General features: G+C 34.9%; 1 protein-coding gene and 1 long non-coding RNA gene across 2 annotated transcripts; both read right to left on the bottom strand.

The window, feature by feature from the left end:
* Window positions 1–1009: 1009 nt before the first annotated feature.
* LOC147382352 (uncharacterized) lies at window positions 1010–2982 on the bottom strand. The gene is made up of 2 exons (XM_086429238.1): window positions 1307–2982; window positions 1010–1205 (listed from the first exon to the last, which is right to left on the bottom strand). Exon 1 carries the CDS (start codon window positions 2957–2959, stop codon window positions 1319–1321), a length of 1641 nt encoding a protein of 546 aa, XP_086285364.1. The 5' UTR covers window positions 2960–2982; the 3' UTR covers window positions 1010–1205; window positions 1307–1318.
* A 7184-nt stretch (window positions 2983–10166) lies between these two features.
* LOC147382351 (uncharacterized) lies at window positions 10167–13592 on the bottom strand. Its single transcript, XR_015174092.1, has 2 exons — window positions 13102–13592; window positions 10167–10666 (listed from the first exon to the last, which is right to left on the bottom strand). It is a non-coding gene; the product is annotated as an uncharacterized LOC147382351 (long non-coding RNA).
* Window positions 13593–17300: the final 3708 nt, after the last annotated feature.

Raw genomic sequence — 17300 nt, 5'->3', positions numbered from 1 at the left:
GCCAAAATCCCAAAGCCCTCAAAAAATGGGGTTACAAGAATCCTTTGAACTGTATTGGAGGAGGGAGAGTTCACCAAACAATCATACCAAGAATTGGTGTTTAGTTTTAGGAGATTTTCAAATTCCAGAATATCAATCAAATATCCTCTCTTATTCTTCAGTTTTCTCGGTAGAAAATCCTTGAATTTTTTATCTAAATAAAATCTCATCATCTTGAACTTTAAAAATTCTCTCTTATTCTTTAGGTTTGAAGATTAAAATAGATTAATTTAAAGTTAAATAAATAAACTTTGAAAATTGGATTTTGTATCAAAATTCCCTTAAAAATTTATTTTTTATCAAAATACTCACAGATTCCAATTTCCAAAGTGCATTTATTGTACTTTCTCACAGCTTGGTTAGTAGCTCAAGAAAGTTTAAAGTCCAATATACTTGTGCCACGTAGACATTAAATCTAAGTATCTAAGAGTGGAACTTGAGTATTTATCAAAAACTAGCAAATGAAAACAAATGCTTGAAGTTTCAGTCAGAATAAAAGGATCTCATAATATTAAATGGAGACTTCTTTGGAATTTAGCGGCCGACAACTAAAATGATTACATTTGGGTGAAAATGTATTCATGGTCGACTGCCCAGTGGACTCTTTATGAACGAGATGGTCTATATAAGACTACCTTCAAGCATTCTTATTTGGGCACCAACAGTTTTCCTGAATGTTGTACTGTGGTCTCAGCTCTTGAATTAATCAATCTTTGTGGCATAAATTTAATTATTGAATTGGACTTAAAGCTGATTGTGGAGAGTCTAAAGGGTAAGAACATTCCTTGGTGTCTAATGAATTGGGGATTATGGAGGGAAGTCAGAAAAGTCTCTGTCTTTGCCTTCTTTTGGACTTGTAAATTAAGGGCTTCCCCTTTCTTACTTTATATTTTTTTTGTTGCTAAGCAAGAAAATAGATATAATTTATAATATAAATTTGTAAAACTAATTATAACAGATTACAGCAGAGATCTTTACACAAGACTAGAAGAAGAAATTGAACATTTCTAGAATTTTCTAAACAAGCAGAATAACTTTTTAAATTCTTCAAGCTTCAAGGCGATGAGGTATCAGAATGCTTCTAATATTTTCTTGAAGTTGCTCTTGACTTCATGCTTATTGGAGAGTTCAAATCAGAGCAAGACCTTCCCCTTCTTTTGATTCTCCTAATTAGAAAAGAAATTATTCAAAATAATGGTTCTAAAGACAATAAAAAAAACTAATCATTAAACTAATCATAGGATATAAGTTTAAAAAAGGTACTTACATTCCATGCTTATTAAACGAGCTCCTCAATTTCATCACTATCAATTGCTCGACGAGCAACATGTTGAACGACATCTGCATCATCTACATTGCCTCCCACTTGTTCGGTACTTTGAGTAACTAAGACTGGAACTTGAGTATTTATCAAGCTCGTGATACCAGTTCTGTCAGGAAATGACCAATGGACTTTGTACTCTAATGGTTCCAGTTTGCAAAGGAATTTTAACACAAGTCTTGCTCTTTCCTCACGTTGTTTAACAGTGCTCTCAACAAGATGCTTGAATATGGAAAGTGGGAGTTGAGAGAGGAAAAAGTGTAACATGTCCACAAATAGTTGCTCCATGTGTTTGAATAGTCCGTCGATTGATGAGTATGTTTGCTGTGGCCTTTGTCTGATGATCAATTCACAGACGTTTTGTATTTCACTAACTGCATAAGAACCTTCTTCAAATGTCCAAAAGGAAGTTCCATGACATCTTTCTTTTAATTCTTCAATAAACCCAAGTGCACAACGTAAGTCCAATTGAGGTTTAGGTTGACACTCAAAACACCCATCATTAGATTCCTTAGACAAATGTGAACAAAATTTATCTACCGACGGTTTAATGAATTTCCTATGGAACCAATGACAGGTATTGTTCTTATTTATCCACAGACTTTTAGCCACTACAAGGCTATTTTTTTCTTCACTCGTGGAAATCTCTTTCTTTTGAATGAAATAAATTATTTCAAAGGCTTCCTCTAATGTGCGGATTAGAGTAGCACTAAGGGAACTTGGTAATGCAACTGTGGCTATTCGGACAAATATTACCACTGACAGACAAGATACTTTATTGGTAAATGGCACTTCAGATTTAGCAGTTTTGGAAAGAACTTGGATGAGATTATCAATTGGGGAACTCCTTTTATATTTCTCCATCCATCTATCAATGTCTACCTCACAGTCTCTCTCTATCCATTCTGCGATAGACATATGGGCTCTGCCTTCATCATTTCTTTTTTCACCAAAGCAGATTTTGATCATTTGATTGGCACAGATGAAAGGTATCTTGAGCATCTGATATAAGAGAAAAGCCAGTAGGGACATGATCACGTGCACTATGAACAATACCATAAGAACATTCCTCTCAATGGTTTGAAAGAGGATCATGAAACCTATTCTAAAGATTTTGAAGAATGAAATAATGCGAGGCTTTGATAAAGTTGATAAAACCCAAGTAGAAAAAATGTGAAACTTTGACAAAGCTGATAAAACTTCTAAAGCACTCGTTTTACTACCAATTGCAATATCAGATTCTATGAGAAACAGACACCCTCTAAATATGTTGGTTATACTCCCTACTAAAACAGTGAGAATCTGAGTCACAACCACCATCAACATTGACCATTTATAGTCAGAAACTCCACATCGAAACTCCACCTTCTTAAGAACAAATGATCGAAGTATAACCTGTAATAGAACTAGTGTAGAAAGTGTAGAAACCATGCACACAGTTAAGCACATAGGAGAACCTATGAGGACCAATTCCGGGCTTCGTTTAGAACTAGATGTATAAAATGACTTCAATATATGTATCATACTCTTATTCTCTGAACTTTGAGGATCTCCTTTTATAAGTTCATCAACGGGGTTAGAAGAGGAGGAAGTAGACATAGCATTGCCAAAATCCGAAGCAGACCACAACACTGCAGACAACAGTAGCATGAATGACATGATTATGACATGTTCTACTATGAACAAGAAGATCACTCCTGTGACCATTTGCATGCAAACATTCACAACAACAGTTACTACGAAGATGCTCAAGGAAAGCATGTTTGAAAGGCGTTCAGAGTCACTCTGACTTCCAAGTGAAGGAAAGAAAACACACATAGAGACACATATTAAGACAGTGCCACTAACCTTGGACAGTTGGTCATGAACAGAAGGCATTGGGGTGGTGAGATCTGTTGGGAGTTTTGAAGCAATTGCAAGAAGAGAGAGCGTAAGGGAGTTGAGTGAGAATAACTTACATGGTGTCCATGGCTTCCTACGACATAATCCATGAAATACATCATATACCATAAACAGAACACATACAAAAGTACCTGCCGCTATGTATAGGCCAATTATTGGCATTGGGGATGAATACCTTTGATCATCCAACGTTACATTCAAACAACCTCTTTTCTCCATTTTTTCCTTCTTTGGATTCACCAGATTAAGTTTTGCTATACTTCTTCTCCTCAAATATAATTCAGGGTTGGTAGTGAAGAGTAAGGGTTAGGGTAAGGAATCAATACTTACATTGTTGGGTAAGGAAAGTAGCTTGTTTTTCTTCTTTGTTCTTTGTTCTTTTTCTTTTCAAGACCAAGAACCAAATTGGATTCTTGAGAAATATATATAACTGTTCCTATCGTAAAAATACCAACGTTACAAATTTAAAAATTGCAAATCAATCTTAAGGATTTGAGATGTCCAAGAAGAGGATGTGTCAACTCAATCTTGAAAAGGGCCAAAACAATTTGAGTCGTTGGAGTCATCTAATATCGGCTGAGTTAAACTGCGCGTTTAGCTGGTTTAATTTTATATAATGTTACATGTTAATTAATATTTAAATCATCCACCTCATTTTCTGAGACTGTGGAGTGTGGTAGGACATTAGGTTAGTCCTCATCAAAGAATCTGCCTCATGTATATTGGAACGTCTTTTTCTGTGTTACAACTTCCTCGTGATCCATTTTTATTGATAATTCTTGACTATGAACTTAATTTGATTTATAGTTGGTCATCTATATGGTTAGCAAACTCTTCTCTTTAACATGGGATCCAAACATATCTACATCTTATACAACTGAAATTAATTGGAATCCAAAATTGCTTGGTAAGTTTCTCTATTCACTATATTTTTAATATTAACTACCCAAATTATTTTTTAATATCTAAAGTTTTCCTTTTTCTTTTCCTTTCGAAGTGGCATTGCCTATATACTTTGTTATTTCATGGGAAAATTCACAAAAAGGTAAGAGAAAAAATTGAAAAATTCCCAATCTTTCATTTTATTTCAAAAAATGATAAATTATGGGTTTTGTAATTAAAACATTTTGGTTAAAGTAAGAAATTTTTTCCTATTCTATAAAATAGTTTTAAAAAAAATTTATGTTTTCTAAAACACTAATTCTTTTTCCCCACTTTACTAAAAAAATTCAATTCCAAAAACAGTAATTTACTGTTTTCGAAATTAAAATGAATAGTCTACTGTTTTGGGGTTTTTGCAAATTTTCAGTGCATAATTTGGTAAAACAGTCTTAATTAATATTTTTTTCTTTTCCATCAATAATAAATATCACCTATTGTAAATAAAAAATATATAAAAATAGAGATTAATTTTAGTTGTGCCCTTAATTAATTTTTGTGGTAAATATTTTGATGGAACAATGTCTTGAAGATGCTTCATAGCCTTCTAGAGGTGATGAGAAGAAAGGGGACATTAAACTGTCCACATATATGATTGGAACGTAAGAAGTCCAAGTGCCTAAACATAGTAGGTTGGTGTGATCTCATAATTGTGATCTCATAGCTTTCCTTGTTTATGTCTCTTTTCCTCTTAACCTATAGTGTGTTGGTGTTATGCACATTTTCTTTTCCTATTAAATTTCTGAAGCTCCATTATATTTTCTCCAATCGCTAAAGGATGCTACCTTTTGGTATTAATGCATATATGACAGCTTTATTTATTTTTGAGATCTTTGTATAAGTGTGTATAAAATAGAACCTTATGTTATACAAATTGATAATGTGTGTGTGTATATATATAATTGGCTCTATATGTAATCCTTTCTTATTTATATATATATGGGAAATGTTCAGCAACAAACATTTTGGCAAAACATTTTTCAAAATATGGGTTAGAGGTTTTGGAATGGGCTGATTTTTGGTGAGGATGATCTCTACGGTGAGGAGATCATCATCACCAAAAATCAGCCAATTCCAAAGCTTCTAATCCCATCAAAAATGATTTACAAAAAATGGACGGTCCACGATTTTTCAATTTGTAAACTGGGGCTAGAAGTTTTGGAATGAGCTGATTTTTGGTGAGGATGATCTCTACACCATAGAGATCATCCTCACCAAAAATCAGCCCATTCCAAAACCTCTAACCCATGTTTTGAAAAATGTTTTGCCAAAATGTTTGTTGCTGAACGGGACCCTATATATATATATATATATATGGGAAATGTTCAGCACCCTAAGTTTTACCACACACTTTAACAAACGTTTTTTGTCCTACATGGGTTAGAAGTTTTGGAATGGGCTGATTTTTGGTGAGGATGATCTCTATGATTAGAAGATCATCCTCCCCAAAAATCAGCCCATTCCGAAATATTTAGCCCCATGTTTACACGTTGAAAAATCGTGGACCGTCCATTTTTTGTAAACCATTTCTGATGGGGTTAGAAGTTTTGGAATGAGCTGATTTTTGGTGAGGATGATCTCCTCACCATAGAGATCATCCTCACCAAAAATCAGCTCATTCCGAAACTTCTAACTCATGTAAGACAAAACGCGTTTGTTAAAGTGTGTGGTAAAACTAAGGATGGCGAACGGGACCCTATATATATATATATATATATAGGGTCCCGTTCAGCAACAAACATTTTGGCAAAACATTTTTCAAAACATGGGTTAGAGGTTTTGGAATGGGCTGATTTTTGGTGTGGATGATCTCTACGGTGAGGAGATCATCCTCACCAAAAATCTGCCCATTCCAAAACTTCTAGCCCCAGTTTAGAAGTTGAAAAATCGTGGACCGTCCATATTTTGTAAATCATTTTTGATGGGTTTAGAAGTTTTGGAATGGGCAGATTTTTGGTGATGATGATCTCCTTACCGTAGAGATCATCCTCACCAAAAATCAGCCCATTCCAAAACCTCTAACTCATGTTTTGAAAAATGTTTTGCCAAAATGTTTGTCATAATGTTTGTTGCTGAACATTTCCCATATATATATATATGGAAATGTTCATCACCCAAAATTTTGGCCAACAATTTGCCCAACATGTTTTGTCTTATATGGGTTAGAAGTTTTGGAATGGGTTGATTTTTGGTGAGGATGATCTCTATGGTGAGGAGATCATCATCACCAAAAATCTGCCCATTCCAAAACCTCTAACCCATGTTTTGAAAAATGTTTTGCCAAAATGTTGGTTGCTGAACGGGACCCTATATATATATATATATGGGTCCCGTTCGCCACCCTTAGTTTTACCACACACTTTAACAAACGCGTTTTGTCTTACATGGGTTAGAAGTTTCGGAATGAGCTGATTTTTGGTGAGGATGATCTCTATGGTGAGGAGATCATCCTCACCAAAAATCAGCTCATTCCAAAACTTCTAACCCCATCAAAATTGATTTACAAAAAATGGATGGTCCACGATTTTTCAACGTGTAAACATGGGGCTAAACATTTCGGAATGGGCTGATTTTTGGGGAGGATGATCTTTTAATCATAGAGATCATCCTCACCAAAAATCAGCTCATTCCAAAACTTCTAACCCTATCAAAATTGATTTACAAAAAATGAACGGTCCACGATTTTTCAACGTGTAAACATGGGGCTAAACATTTCGGAATGGGCTGATTTTTGGGGAGGATGATCTTCTAATCATAGAGATCATCCTCACCAAAAATCAGCTCATTCCAAAACTTCTAACCCCATCAAAATTGATTTACAAAAAATGAACGGTCCACGATTTTTCAACGTGTAAACATGGGGCTAAACATTTCGGAATGGGCTGATTTTTGGGGAGGATGATCTTCTAATCATAGAGATCATCCTCACCAAAAATCAGCTCATTCCAAAACTTCTAACCCATGTAGGACAAAAAACGTTTGTTAAAGTGTGTGGTAAAACTTAGGGTGCTGAACATTTCCCTATATATATATATGGGTAGCGATCCATGGCCAACAGTTTGGCAAACATTTTGGCAAACACATTTTTCAAAACATGGGTTAGAGGTCTTGGAATGGGCTGATTTTTGGTGAGGATGATCTCTACGGTGGGGAGATCATCCTCACCAAAAATCAGCTCATTCCAAAACTTCTAACCTCATCAAAAATGGTTTACAAAAAATGGACGGTTCACGATTTTTCAACTTGTAAAATGGGGCTAGAAGTTTTGGAATGAGCTGATTTTTGGTGAGGATGATCTCCTCACCGTAGAGATCATCCTCACCAAAAATCAGCCCATTCCAAGCCCTCTAACCCATGTTTTGAAAAAGTGTTTGCCAAAATGTTTGCCAAACTGTTGGCCACGGATAGGGACCCTATATATATAGGGAGGCGTTCGGCGCCCAACCACGTAACAAACATTTTGGCAAACAATTGGCTACCGTTGGATATGAAGAGATCGGACGGCCCAAACTCTATCTCGCACATTTAACGTATAACTTATAAGTTATACGTTAGTTACAACGCCATCCTCATATTTTTCAATAATTAGTGCGTCCTCCCTGTGTATGTTAAAATTGAATATAAAAAAACCAAAGAGTGAGAACTCTCATTCTCTCTCCCGACAGAACCCTCTCTCTCACGCTCGTTCTCAGAGATCTCGCTCTCGCTCTCTCATTCTCTCTCTCACCCTCTCTCTTTCGTTGCAAGTCCATCCCCCCCTCTCTCTCTCTCTCTCGCTGCAATTTCTTCCCTCTCTCTCTCTCGCTCGCTGCAACACTATCTCTCTTATGGGTTCCTTGTGAGTTGGAAGAAGGCCCTAGACAAAAGAAATCTCTCTTATAAGTTCCTTGTGAGTTAGAAGAAGTTCCTTGTGAGTTATAGGTTTAAAATTTTGTAGATTAGTTTATTATTCAGTAAATAATTTGGGGATTTTTGAAAATTTTAATGGCTTCTGAGTTCTACCTGTGTGCCTGTGTTTAGATTATATTTCAATGTTGTGCTTTATAGAATTAATTTTACCTAGAAAGCTAAGATTCACTGAAATCTAAGCTTCTTGCACCACCAATTTGCGATACGCCACCTCACTTAGCATCAAAGCTTCTTTAGTTTTGAAAATTATTTAGTGGTTCAACTTCAAATTGTTTTCTAATTGCTATTTAATATGTAGAATTCAAATATTATATTCCAGCTCATTGATCCAATTAAAAAAAAATGAAATCAAGTAGACATTAATTGTAAGTTTTGATGTATATATATTTATTCAATGCTACAATGACATTCAATCCATGGGTTTCCGAAAACTCGGATGGATTTTGTGAAGGAGTTCTGTTTTCTAATACAAAGAAGAAAATATGCGTATTGATCAGTGGTATATTTTATTAGGTTTGAATTTTAGACTCTGAATTATTTTAATCTTAGAACAGATATGGGTGGCATGTTTTCATGGGTTGCGTATCGTTCTCTTACGAAAAAATTGTTTTTTATTTTGGTAGCGTGGTTTATATTATTACTTTAGTTAAAAGTTGAAAATTTAAAAATTGGATGAAATGCATGGTTTAGTGCCTTGTTTTTTGTGCAAATCTTGAGCAATTGTAGTGTTCTGATTATTTTTGTTGGTTGGCTTTGTATGAGTGTGTTGGTTGGCTTTGTATGAGTGGGCTGCTTTGGTTTGCTTGGTTTCTATTACTATTTTGAGGTGTTTATTTCAGTCATACTGTAAAAGGAATTCACATGCTATTATATTTCAGTCATAACCCCACTTCTGTTAGCATCTTCATCTTTCAGGGATTTAAACCTTAACCTCGTAAAACTTTATTGTAACAGATGTGTAGATGGTCGAAGATGGAGCCTCACATGGTCAGAACTTGGGCTCCTTGAAGCCTGTTGGTGGCATTGGGAAGAAGTGGAAGAAGATAGTGATGATTGTAGTGGCCTTTCTCCCCTCTTTTATCAATCAAGTTGTATCAACTTTATAATGATGTTTAGTATGAATGGTTAGATTTTCATATTTTATTTTGTAATTTTCAGTTTTGACTTTAGATATCGAAGCCAGCTACATCCTGTTTTTGGGTCGGATTCAAACTGTCATGAAAGGAAGAAACAAAGTAGAATTGATTTTATTCTTTGTAGAGTTTGAGATGGAAGTTCAAGTTCATCTGTTTGCTTGTGTGGGGTAATCTGTGTTGGAGATGGTTCCATGTGGTGGACATGTGAGGGTGTTAGCATATATATTGGTTGATTAATCCTTGTGTAATTAAATCCTAGGACCCATGCATGTACACCTTTTGGGTTAATTAGCAGTCAATGTTGGCTCCACCCAATGGAACTGCATTACAAAAGCCAGACTGATAGGTGAATTCCAACAATTGAATTTGAGGTCCTTTTGTGCGCGTGTATACACCCGTGCATGTGAGTTGATGTCCATTTTCACCAATCAATGTCCATTTTGTAGTTTTATGGAAAGGAGTTGGGAGTTGGCACATCATTCTTAAACCAAACCATAAGGCCTTTTTTAATTTTAAAGTGTATGATCGAACGAACCCTGAAGATAAATTTGTAGAAAAACATTGAAGATAAATTTGTAGAAAAACATTGCTAGGTCAGTTGGAGTGGGGATAAACCTTCTACAATGATCGCTGCATTTAATAGCCAATTGTCTGCAGTATGGCACCTTGGCCCTTGCCAACAACATGACTACTCAATACGTTCACAAGGCTGGTGAAGTCATTAGATGGGTCGACAAACGCACTCAATACGCTCAGGGGATTGCAAAGCAACTCACTATTATCTTGCAGATATGGTTATAGAGTACCATAACCTTTTTTGGTAAGGAGCTTGTCACCTTTAAACTGTCTGGGTAATTTTACCCAAACACGCACCATTCAAATGCATGTCCTTTAGTACAAATTATATTGGCCGTTCAAAATTTGGAAAGTAAAAGAGAAATGAGAGAAAATTTTCATCTTTGTAACAACATGGACACATGCACAAGTGTCCAAAAATTGATACATGGTGTCAAATAAATCTAATTCATCAACAAATAAATATAGTTTCTTCCATCTTAATGTGTCTAATGATGTTGCTATGCCAATCAAACAGGATTGCTCTGTATTCGAAAGTTCAATAATTCAACATCAGAAGTGGACTACTACAGATTTAATTTTTCAATGTATTACTAGAAAATATACACAATTTAAAATGAGTCATGTAAATTAACCATAGAGTGCGTAGGGTACTCCAACTTCTTCATCTACTTCACGAATAATGCTGTCAAACATCTCCTAAGAAACCTTCCTGTTTATATGCTCAACATCTGTCAAGTCTTGGTGGGCTATTAATTCAATTTCTTGGGGTTGCCAACAATAAGAACATTCCTCTTGGCCCCAACTAAATAAGATTTGCCAGCTCTGCATAACTGCATCATACCTGTAGAAAAGAAACCACAATGGCAATATTTTCAGATTCGGACAAATACAAAACATAACCATTTCCATTGTGTTTGTGCTCCAAACACGTAAAAATCAAAACAAAATTCCCTATCTATTATCTAACTAAACTAGTAGTTAGCATGTTGGATCACACAAGCTTATGTAACTGCATTTGTGCCCACGAGTCATGAACGACCTAGCTTAGTGTTCTGCATGTGATGTACATCGACAACACGCATGGAGGGATGAGATCCATCGTCTAATACCCTCTCTGAGGACGCTGAGGACACCACTACCAGCAAAGATAGGTCGTTTTACCTTCCAAAAAAAAAAAAGATAGGTCGTTTCATCTCCTGGATTCTAAGGAATGGTGGTCCCAACCCTCAAACGGCCCTAGACAAAAGACATGGTGATTCCTAAGAAATCCATGTTTTTCCTCTCTGCCTCAACAACCAGAATCGAATGGATTAGTCTATTACAAATGAGACTTCAGATAACTAGCTGATACTTTGTAATTCAGCCAAACCTCAAGACACCGGAGGAGCTCATTGATGCAAACCAATTCCATAAAATATTTTCACGTGCAAGCCTTCACAAAAACTTTATAATTAAACCAAGATTCTAAACTATCCATCACATCCAAATTTCAACTTTCAACTACATGAATATTCGCCACATTTTAAAATGAAGATGTGTATAAGAAAACAATACACCGCCCATCTAAAATATTCATATTTATATTATTCTAATATTAATATAATTCAGAGCTAAGCATCAAACATAATAAAACTTCTACCTGATTCATACTCATAACCTCTTCCTAGTATTTTAAAATGATAGGATCATACATCTAGTGGGAATCAGACTTCGTACAACTCGGCCGAGATTCTGTAATTCAGCCAAGCCCCAAGACATGATTACGCCGTACCAGTATGTTGTCATATTGGCTCTCCCCCAAAACATAAAACATAACGAAATTAAAGCAGTACTCATATGAGATGTCAAATATAGCATTTCAAATGAATAAGAACTTAGATAACATCAGAAGCTCAATATACAATATTCACAACAGATGCAAGACATGGAACATATAGTAAATAATCCTATTGAAATAATAGCACCAAGTTTATGACCTCCACAACTACCACTATCTACAAATATTCTGCGACCCCAACTGATATGGTAATTAATTAATCGTAGTGTCCAGCTAAAGCACCCAAAATGGTATCTTCTTAGATGCCAATGAGGTTCATTAAAAATAGTAATCAGAAGTCATATCTAGGGAATGCCATATACTCCAGGAGAAAATTAGTTTAAATAGAAAGACTCAACCACACATGTCTGCAAGATAGTGGAAACAACACAAATACATTAAAGTATGTGCCATATTCTTACAATCGTTTGCGTCAAATTCCTTTCACTTATAATAACATGATGTTACTCCTTACGAGAATGACTCCATTCAGCAGAAAAACAATCACAGACACACACAAAGCTATATATAAAGAAATCAGAATCTTAACTAAACACTGCATTATTAAAATATTTAAACTGTTTTGGTCACTTGAACAGCTATTTCATCTGACTAGATTTCCTATATTTTACTTTCAGACTACCAAATTAGGTTTGAACAATATACAATAAGAGATCTGTTATCCCATAAATACAATAAAAATAATCAGAACACTACAATTGCTCAAGATTTGCACAAAAAACAAGGCACTAAACCATGCATTGCATCCAAGTTTCAATTTTCAACTTTTAACTAAAGTAATAATATAAACCACACTACCAAAAAAAATAAAATTTGATGTCGTAAGAGAACGATACGCAACCCATGAAAACATGCCACCCATATCTGTTCTAAGATTAAAATAATTCAGAGTCTAAAATTCAAACCTAATAAAATATACCACTGATCAATATGCATATCTTCTTCTTTGTATTAGAAAACAGAACTCCTTCCCAAAATCCATCCAAGTTTTCGGAAACCCATGGATTGAATGTCAATGTAGCATTGAATAAATATATATGCATCAAAACTTACAATTAATGTCTACTTGATTTCATTTTTTTTTAATTTGATCAATGAGCTGGAATATAATATTTGAATTCTACATATTAAATAGCAATTAGAAAACAAATTGAAGTTGAACCACTAAATAATTTTCAAAACTAAAGAAGCTTTGATGTTAAGTGAGGTGGCGTATCGCAAATTGGTGGTGCAAGAAGCTTAGATTTCAGTGAATCTTAGCTTTCTAGGTAAAATTAATTCTATAAAGCAGCAACATTGAAATATAATCTAAACACAGGCACACAGGTAGAACTCAGAAGCCATTAAAATTTTCAAAAATCCCCAAATTATTTACTGAATAATAAACTAATCTACAAAATTTTAAACCTATAACTCAGAAGGAACTTCTTCCTACTCACAAGGAACTCATAAGAGAGATTTCTTTTGTCTAGGGCCTTCTTCCAACTTACAAGAAACTCATAAGAGAGATAGTGTTGCAGTGAGCGAGCGAGCGAGAGAAAGGGAAGAAGTTGCAACGAGAGAGAGAGAGAGGGGGGGATGGAGTTGCAACAAAAGAGAGAGGGTGAGAAAGAGAATGAGAGAGCGAGAGCGAGATCTCTGAGAACGAGCGTGAGAGAGAGGGTTCTGTCGAGAGAGAGAATGAGAGAGTTCTCACTCTCTGTTTCTTTATTCAATTTTAACATACACAGGGAGGACGCACTAATTACTGAAACATATAAGGATGGCGTTGTAATTAACGTATAACTTATAAGTTATACGTTAAATGTGCGAGATACAGTTTGAGCCGTCCAATCTCTTTATATCCAACGGTACCAAATTGTTTGCCAAAATGTTTGTCAAAATGTTTGTTGCTGAACATTTCCCTATATATATATATATATATATATATATATATGTTGCTAAACAAGCAAATAGATTTACACAAGACTGAAAAAGAAATTGAACATTTCTAGAATTTCCTAAACAAATAAAATAGCTTTTTAAATTCTTCAAACTTCAAGGCGATGAGGTATTAGAATGCCTCTAATATTTTATTTGAAGTGGGCCTCGACTTCATGCTTATTGGAGGGTCCAATGTTGGGATCGTTTTTTAAGTTAAAGTCCCTAGAAAAAATCCAATTTTTGTTTCACAAGTCTCATAGTCCACAAGGAATCCAGGTTAGACTGAAATTTCGTTTTTTGTTTTTGTTTTTTTGTTTTTGTTTTTTTGTTTTTTTTTTTGTTTTGTTTTGTTTTTCTCTTCGAATTTTCGATGATCGTCTTTGCAGTTGGGGAAGAAAATTCAAGGGAGGTTTCACCTGATGCCCCCAAATCGGTACTCTTCCCTTTTGAAAACTCATAACCTCTATGGTTCGAGGTAAAGGAAAAGGCGTTGGTTATCGATACGACGTAGGATCAAAACCTACTTTGCCTACTGATTTTACTGGCCACCAATCTCGTTAATTGATATATATATATATATATATATATAGGGTCACGTTATTACGACCCCCTTTTGGACCCCCTTTGCGACACATCTTTTTGTCTTATATGGGCAAAAATGTTTGGAATGGGCTGATTTTTTGTGAGGATGATCTCTATGGTGAGGGGATCATCCTGGCAAAAAATCATCCCATTCCAAAACTTCTAACGCCATCAAAATTGATTTACAAAAATTAGACGGTCTATAATTTTTCAACAAAAATCGGACGGTCTAGAAGTTTTTGAATGGGATGAGTTTTTGCCAGGATGATCCCCTCACCATAGAGATCATCCTCACAAAAAATCAGCCCATTCCAAACATTTTTGCCCATATAAGACAAAGGTGTGTCGCAAAGGGGGTCCAAAAGGGGGTCGTAATAACGTGACCCATATATATATATATAGGGAAATGTTCAGCACCCTAAGTTTTACCACACACTTTAACAAACGTTTTTTGTCCTACATGGGTTAGAAGTTTTGGAATGAGCTGATTTTTGGTGAGGATGATCTCTATGATTAGAAGATCATCCTCCCCAAAAATCAGCCCATTCCGAAATGTTTAGCCCCATGTTTACACGTTGAAAAATCGTGGACCATCCATTTTTTGTAAATCAATTTTGATGGGGTTAGAAGTTTTGGAATGAGCTGATTTTTGGTGAGGATGATCTCCTCACCATAGAGATCATCCTCACCAAAAATCAGCTCATTCCGAAATTTCTAACCCATGTAAGACAAAACGCGTTTGTTAAAGTGTGTGGTAAAACTAAGGGTGGCGAACGGGACCCATATATATATATATATATATATATGGAAAATGTTCAGCACCCTAAGTTTTACCACACACTTTAACAAACGTTTTTTGTCCTACATGGGTTAGAAGTTTTGGAATGAGTTGATTTTTGGTGAGGATGATCTCTATGATTAGAAGATCATCCTCCCCAAAAATCAGCCCATTCCGAAATGTTTAGCCCCATGTTTACACGTTGGAAAATCGTGGACCGTCCATTTTTTGTAAATCAATTTTGATGGGGTTAGAAGTTTTGGAATGAGCTGATTTTTGGTGAGGATGATCTCCTCACCATAGAGATCATCCTCACCAAAAATCAGCTCATTCCGAAACTTCTAACCCATGTAAGACAAAACGCGTTTGTTAAAGTGTGTGGTAAAACTAAGGGTGGCGAACGGGACCCTATATATATATATATATATATATATATATATATATATATATATATATATATATATATATATTTCTTACAATGCGCTCATAAATTGACACGTGGCAGAGAAGTAAAAAAAGAGTGGGGATCAAGAATGGTCCCGTTTCTATATTTAGATCAGGTGTCTACGTGGCACTTTATTGTTGGACTTTAAAATTTCTTGGGCTGCTAACTACGCCATGAAAATATCCTCCCTTGTAAGTTGTAACTACTTTAATTAAAAAAATAAATAAATTCTCTTCTTTGTCAAAACCCTCATCTCTTACCTTCACTTCTCTTCTCTGTCAAAATCCCAAAGCCCTCAAAAAATAGGGTTTCTTTCAGCTTCTCTCTCTCTCTCTTCTTCAAGGGTATGTAGGCTCAGAGAGAGTTCCAATGCGACTAATTTGGCTCTGATTAATTGATATTTTCTTTTTTTATTTCCATTTTACAGGTTACAAGAATCCTTTGAACTGTATTGGAGAAGGGAGAGTTCTCCAAACAATAATACCAAGAATTGGACTTTAGTTTTAGGAGATTTTCAAATTCCAGTATCTCAATCAAATATCCTCTCTTATTCTTTAGATTTCTCGGTAGAAAATCCTCGAATTTTCCTTCCATCTAAAAAAATTCTCATCATCTTAAACCTAAAAAATTCTCTCTTAATCTTTGGGTTTGAAGATTAAAATAGATTAACCTAAAGTTAAATAAATACACTTTGGAATTTGTATTTTGTATCGAAAATACCCTTAAAATTTTATTTTTTACCAAAATACCCACACATTCCAATTTCCAAAGTGTATTTGTTGTACTTTCTCACAGCTTGATTAGCAGCTCAAGAAAGTTTGAAATCCAATATAATTGTGCCACGTAGACACTTAATCTAAGTATAGTAGGATTCTTATCCATTATGGTTTCCTTCTAAACCCTAAAGAGTTATTTCTATTTCTAATTTAATTGAGATTTTCTATTAATCATTAACATCTCTACTTGTATAGAATCCTTATGCAAATCGAATACTAAAAATGTGTAAATCAATTGAGCCACACGTTATTGAGTTCATAATATCCTTCCACTTGGCCCATTAGACCAATTTTGTAAAAGTACAATTTTCTTTTACAAAACAGTTTGCTTTCGAAAAGGACTCAATTTAGAATTCTATAACCAAAATCATTTTTACACATGATCACGAATTTTGAAATCTTGTCAATAAACCTAATATTCAATTAGATAATATAATACTATATTCGCTCAAATACTAATGTGAGTCATTACAGTTGTATATCATATATATTATACTTCATTCCATGTACCGCACCATTAACACAATGTGAAAAAAGCCCAAATTTGATGATCTTGGGCCGTCAAATTTCATAAAATTCGACGAACCAAAAGGTTGAATTGGCGTTGAATTTTTCATTGTCAAATTTTTTTTTCAACGGGTCGAATCTGTTAGTTTAATGAAGGATGAGATAAATTTGACAACTCGAAGGCGTCAAATCTGGGAACACCAAGAATTTCAACAGTTCTAAACAAAATTCGATTTCTAAAATTCATGGGCCTTGGCCTGTCAATTTTTTCTGCAGAATTTTCTAGTTTTCACGTAGTGTAATACCCTTCCTAATATAGTTTTTCATTGTGCACTTGTAATTGTTTTTTCAAGGCATTTTCTATATTACTTAAATCCAAAATAAAATATGATTATAACATAAATAAAAACAAGAAATTAGTAGAAACAAAATTTTATTTAAACTAATGTTAATGTCAATTACATAACCACTTCAAATACGCGACACTTCTAACCAGTTGGCGTTGTCCGTCCCTGAGTACCACTGATAAATAGTTGCTTTGGAGACTACCAATTGGCATGTACATGTCGCTTGTTACATTATACTTCTAGCCAATCGACGTTGTCTGCCCCTGAGCACCACTGATAA

This window comes from Akebia trifoliata, chromosome 16 (assembly GCF_017979445.1).
Source record: "Akebia trifoliata isolate Shusen 1 chromosome 16, ASM1797944v1, whole genome shotgun sequence".
NCBI classification, from domain to species: Eukaryota; Viridiplantae; Streptophyta; class Magnoliopsida; order Ranunculales; family Lardizabalaceae; genus Akebia; species Akebia trifoliata.
This window is presented reverse-complemented; position numbering and strand designations above follow the sequence as displayed.

Bases quoted from the DNA above. Each gene is read 5' to 3' on its own strand.
- LOC147382352 (XM_086429238.1), bottom strand. From the start codon at position 2,959: ATGTCTACTTCCTCCTCTTCTAACCCCGTTGATGAACTTATAAAAGGA.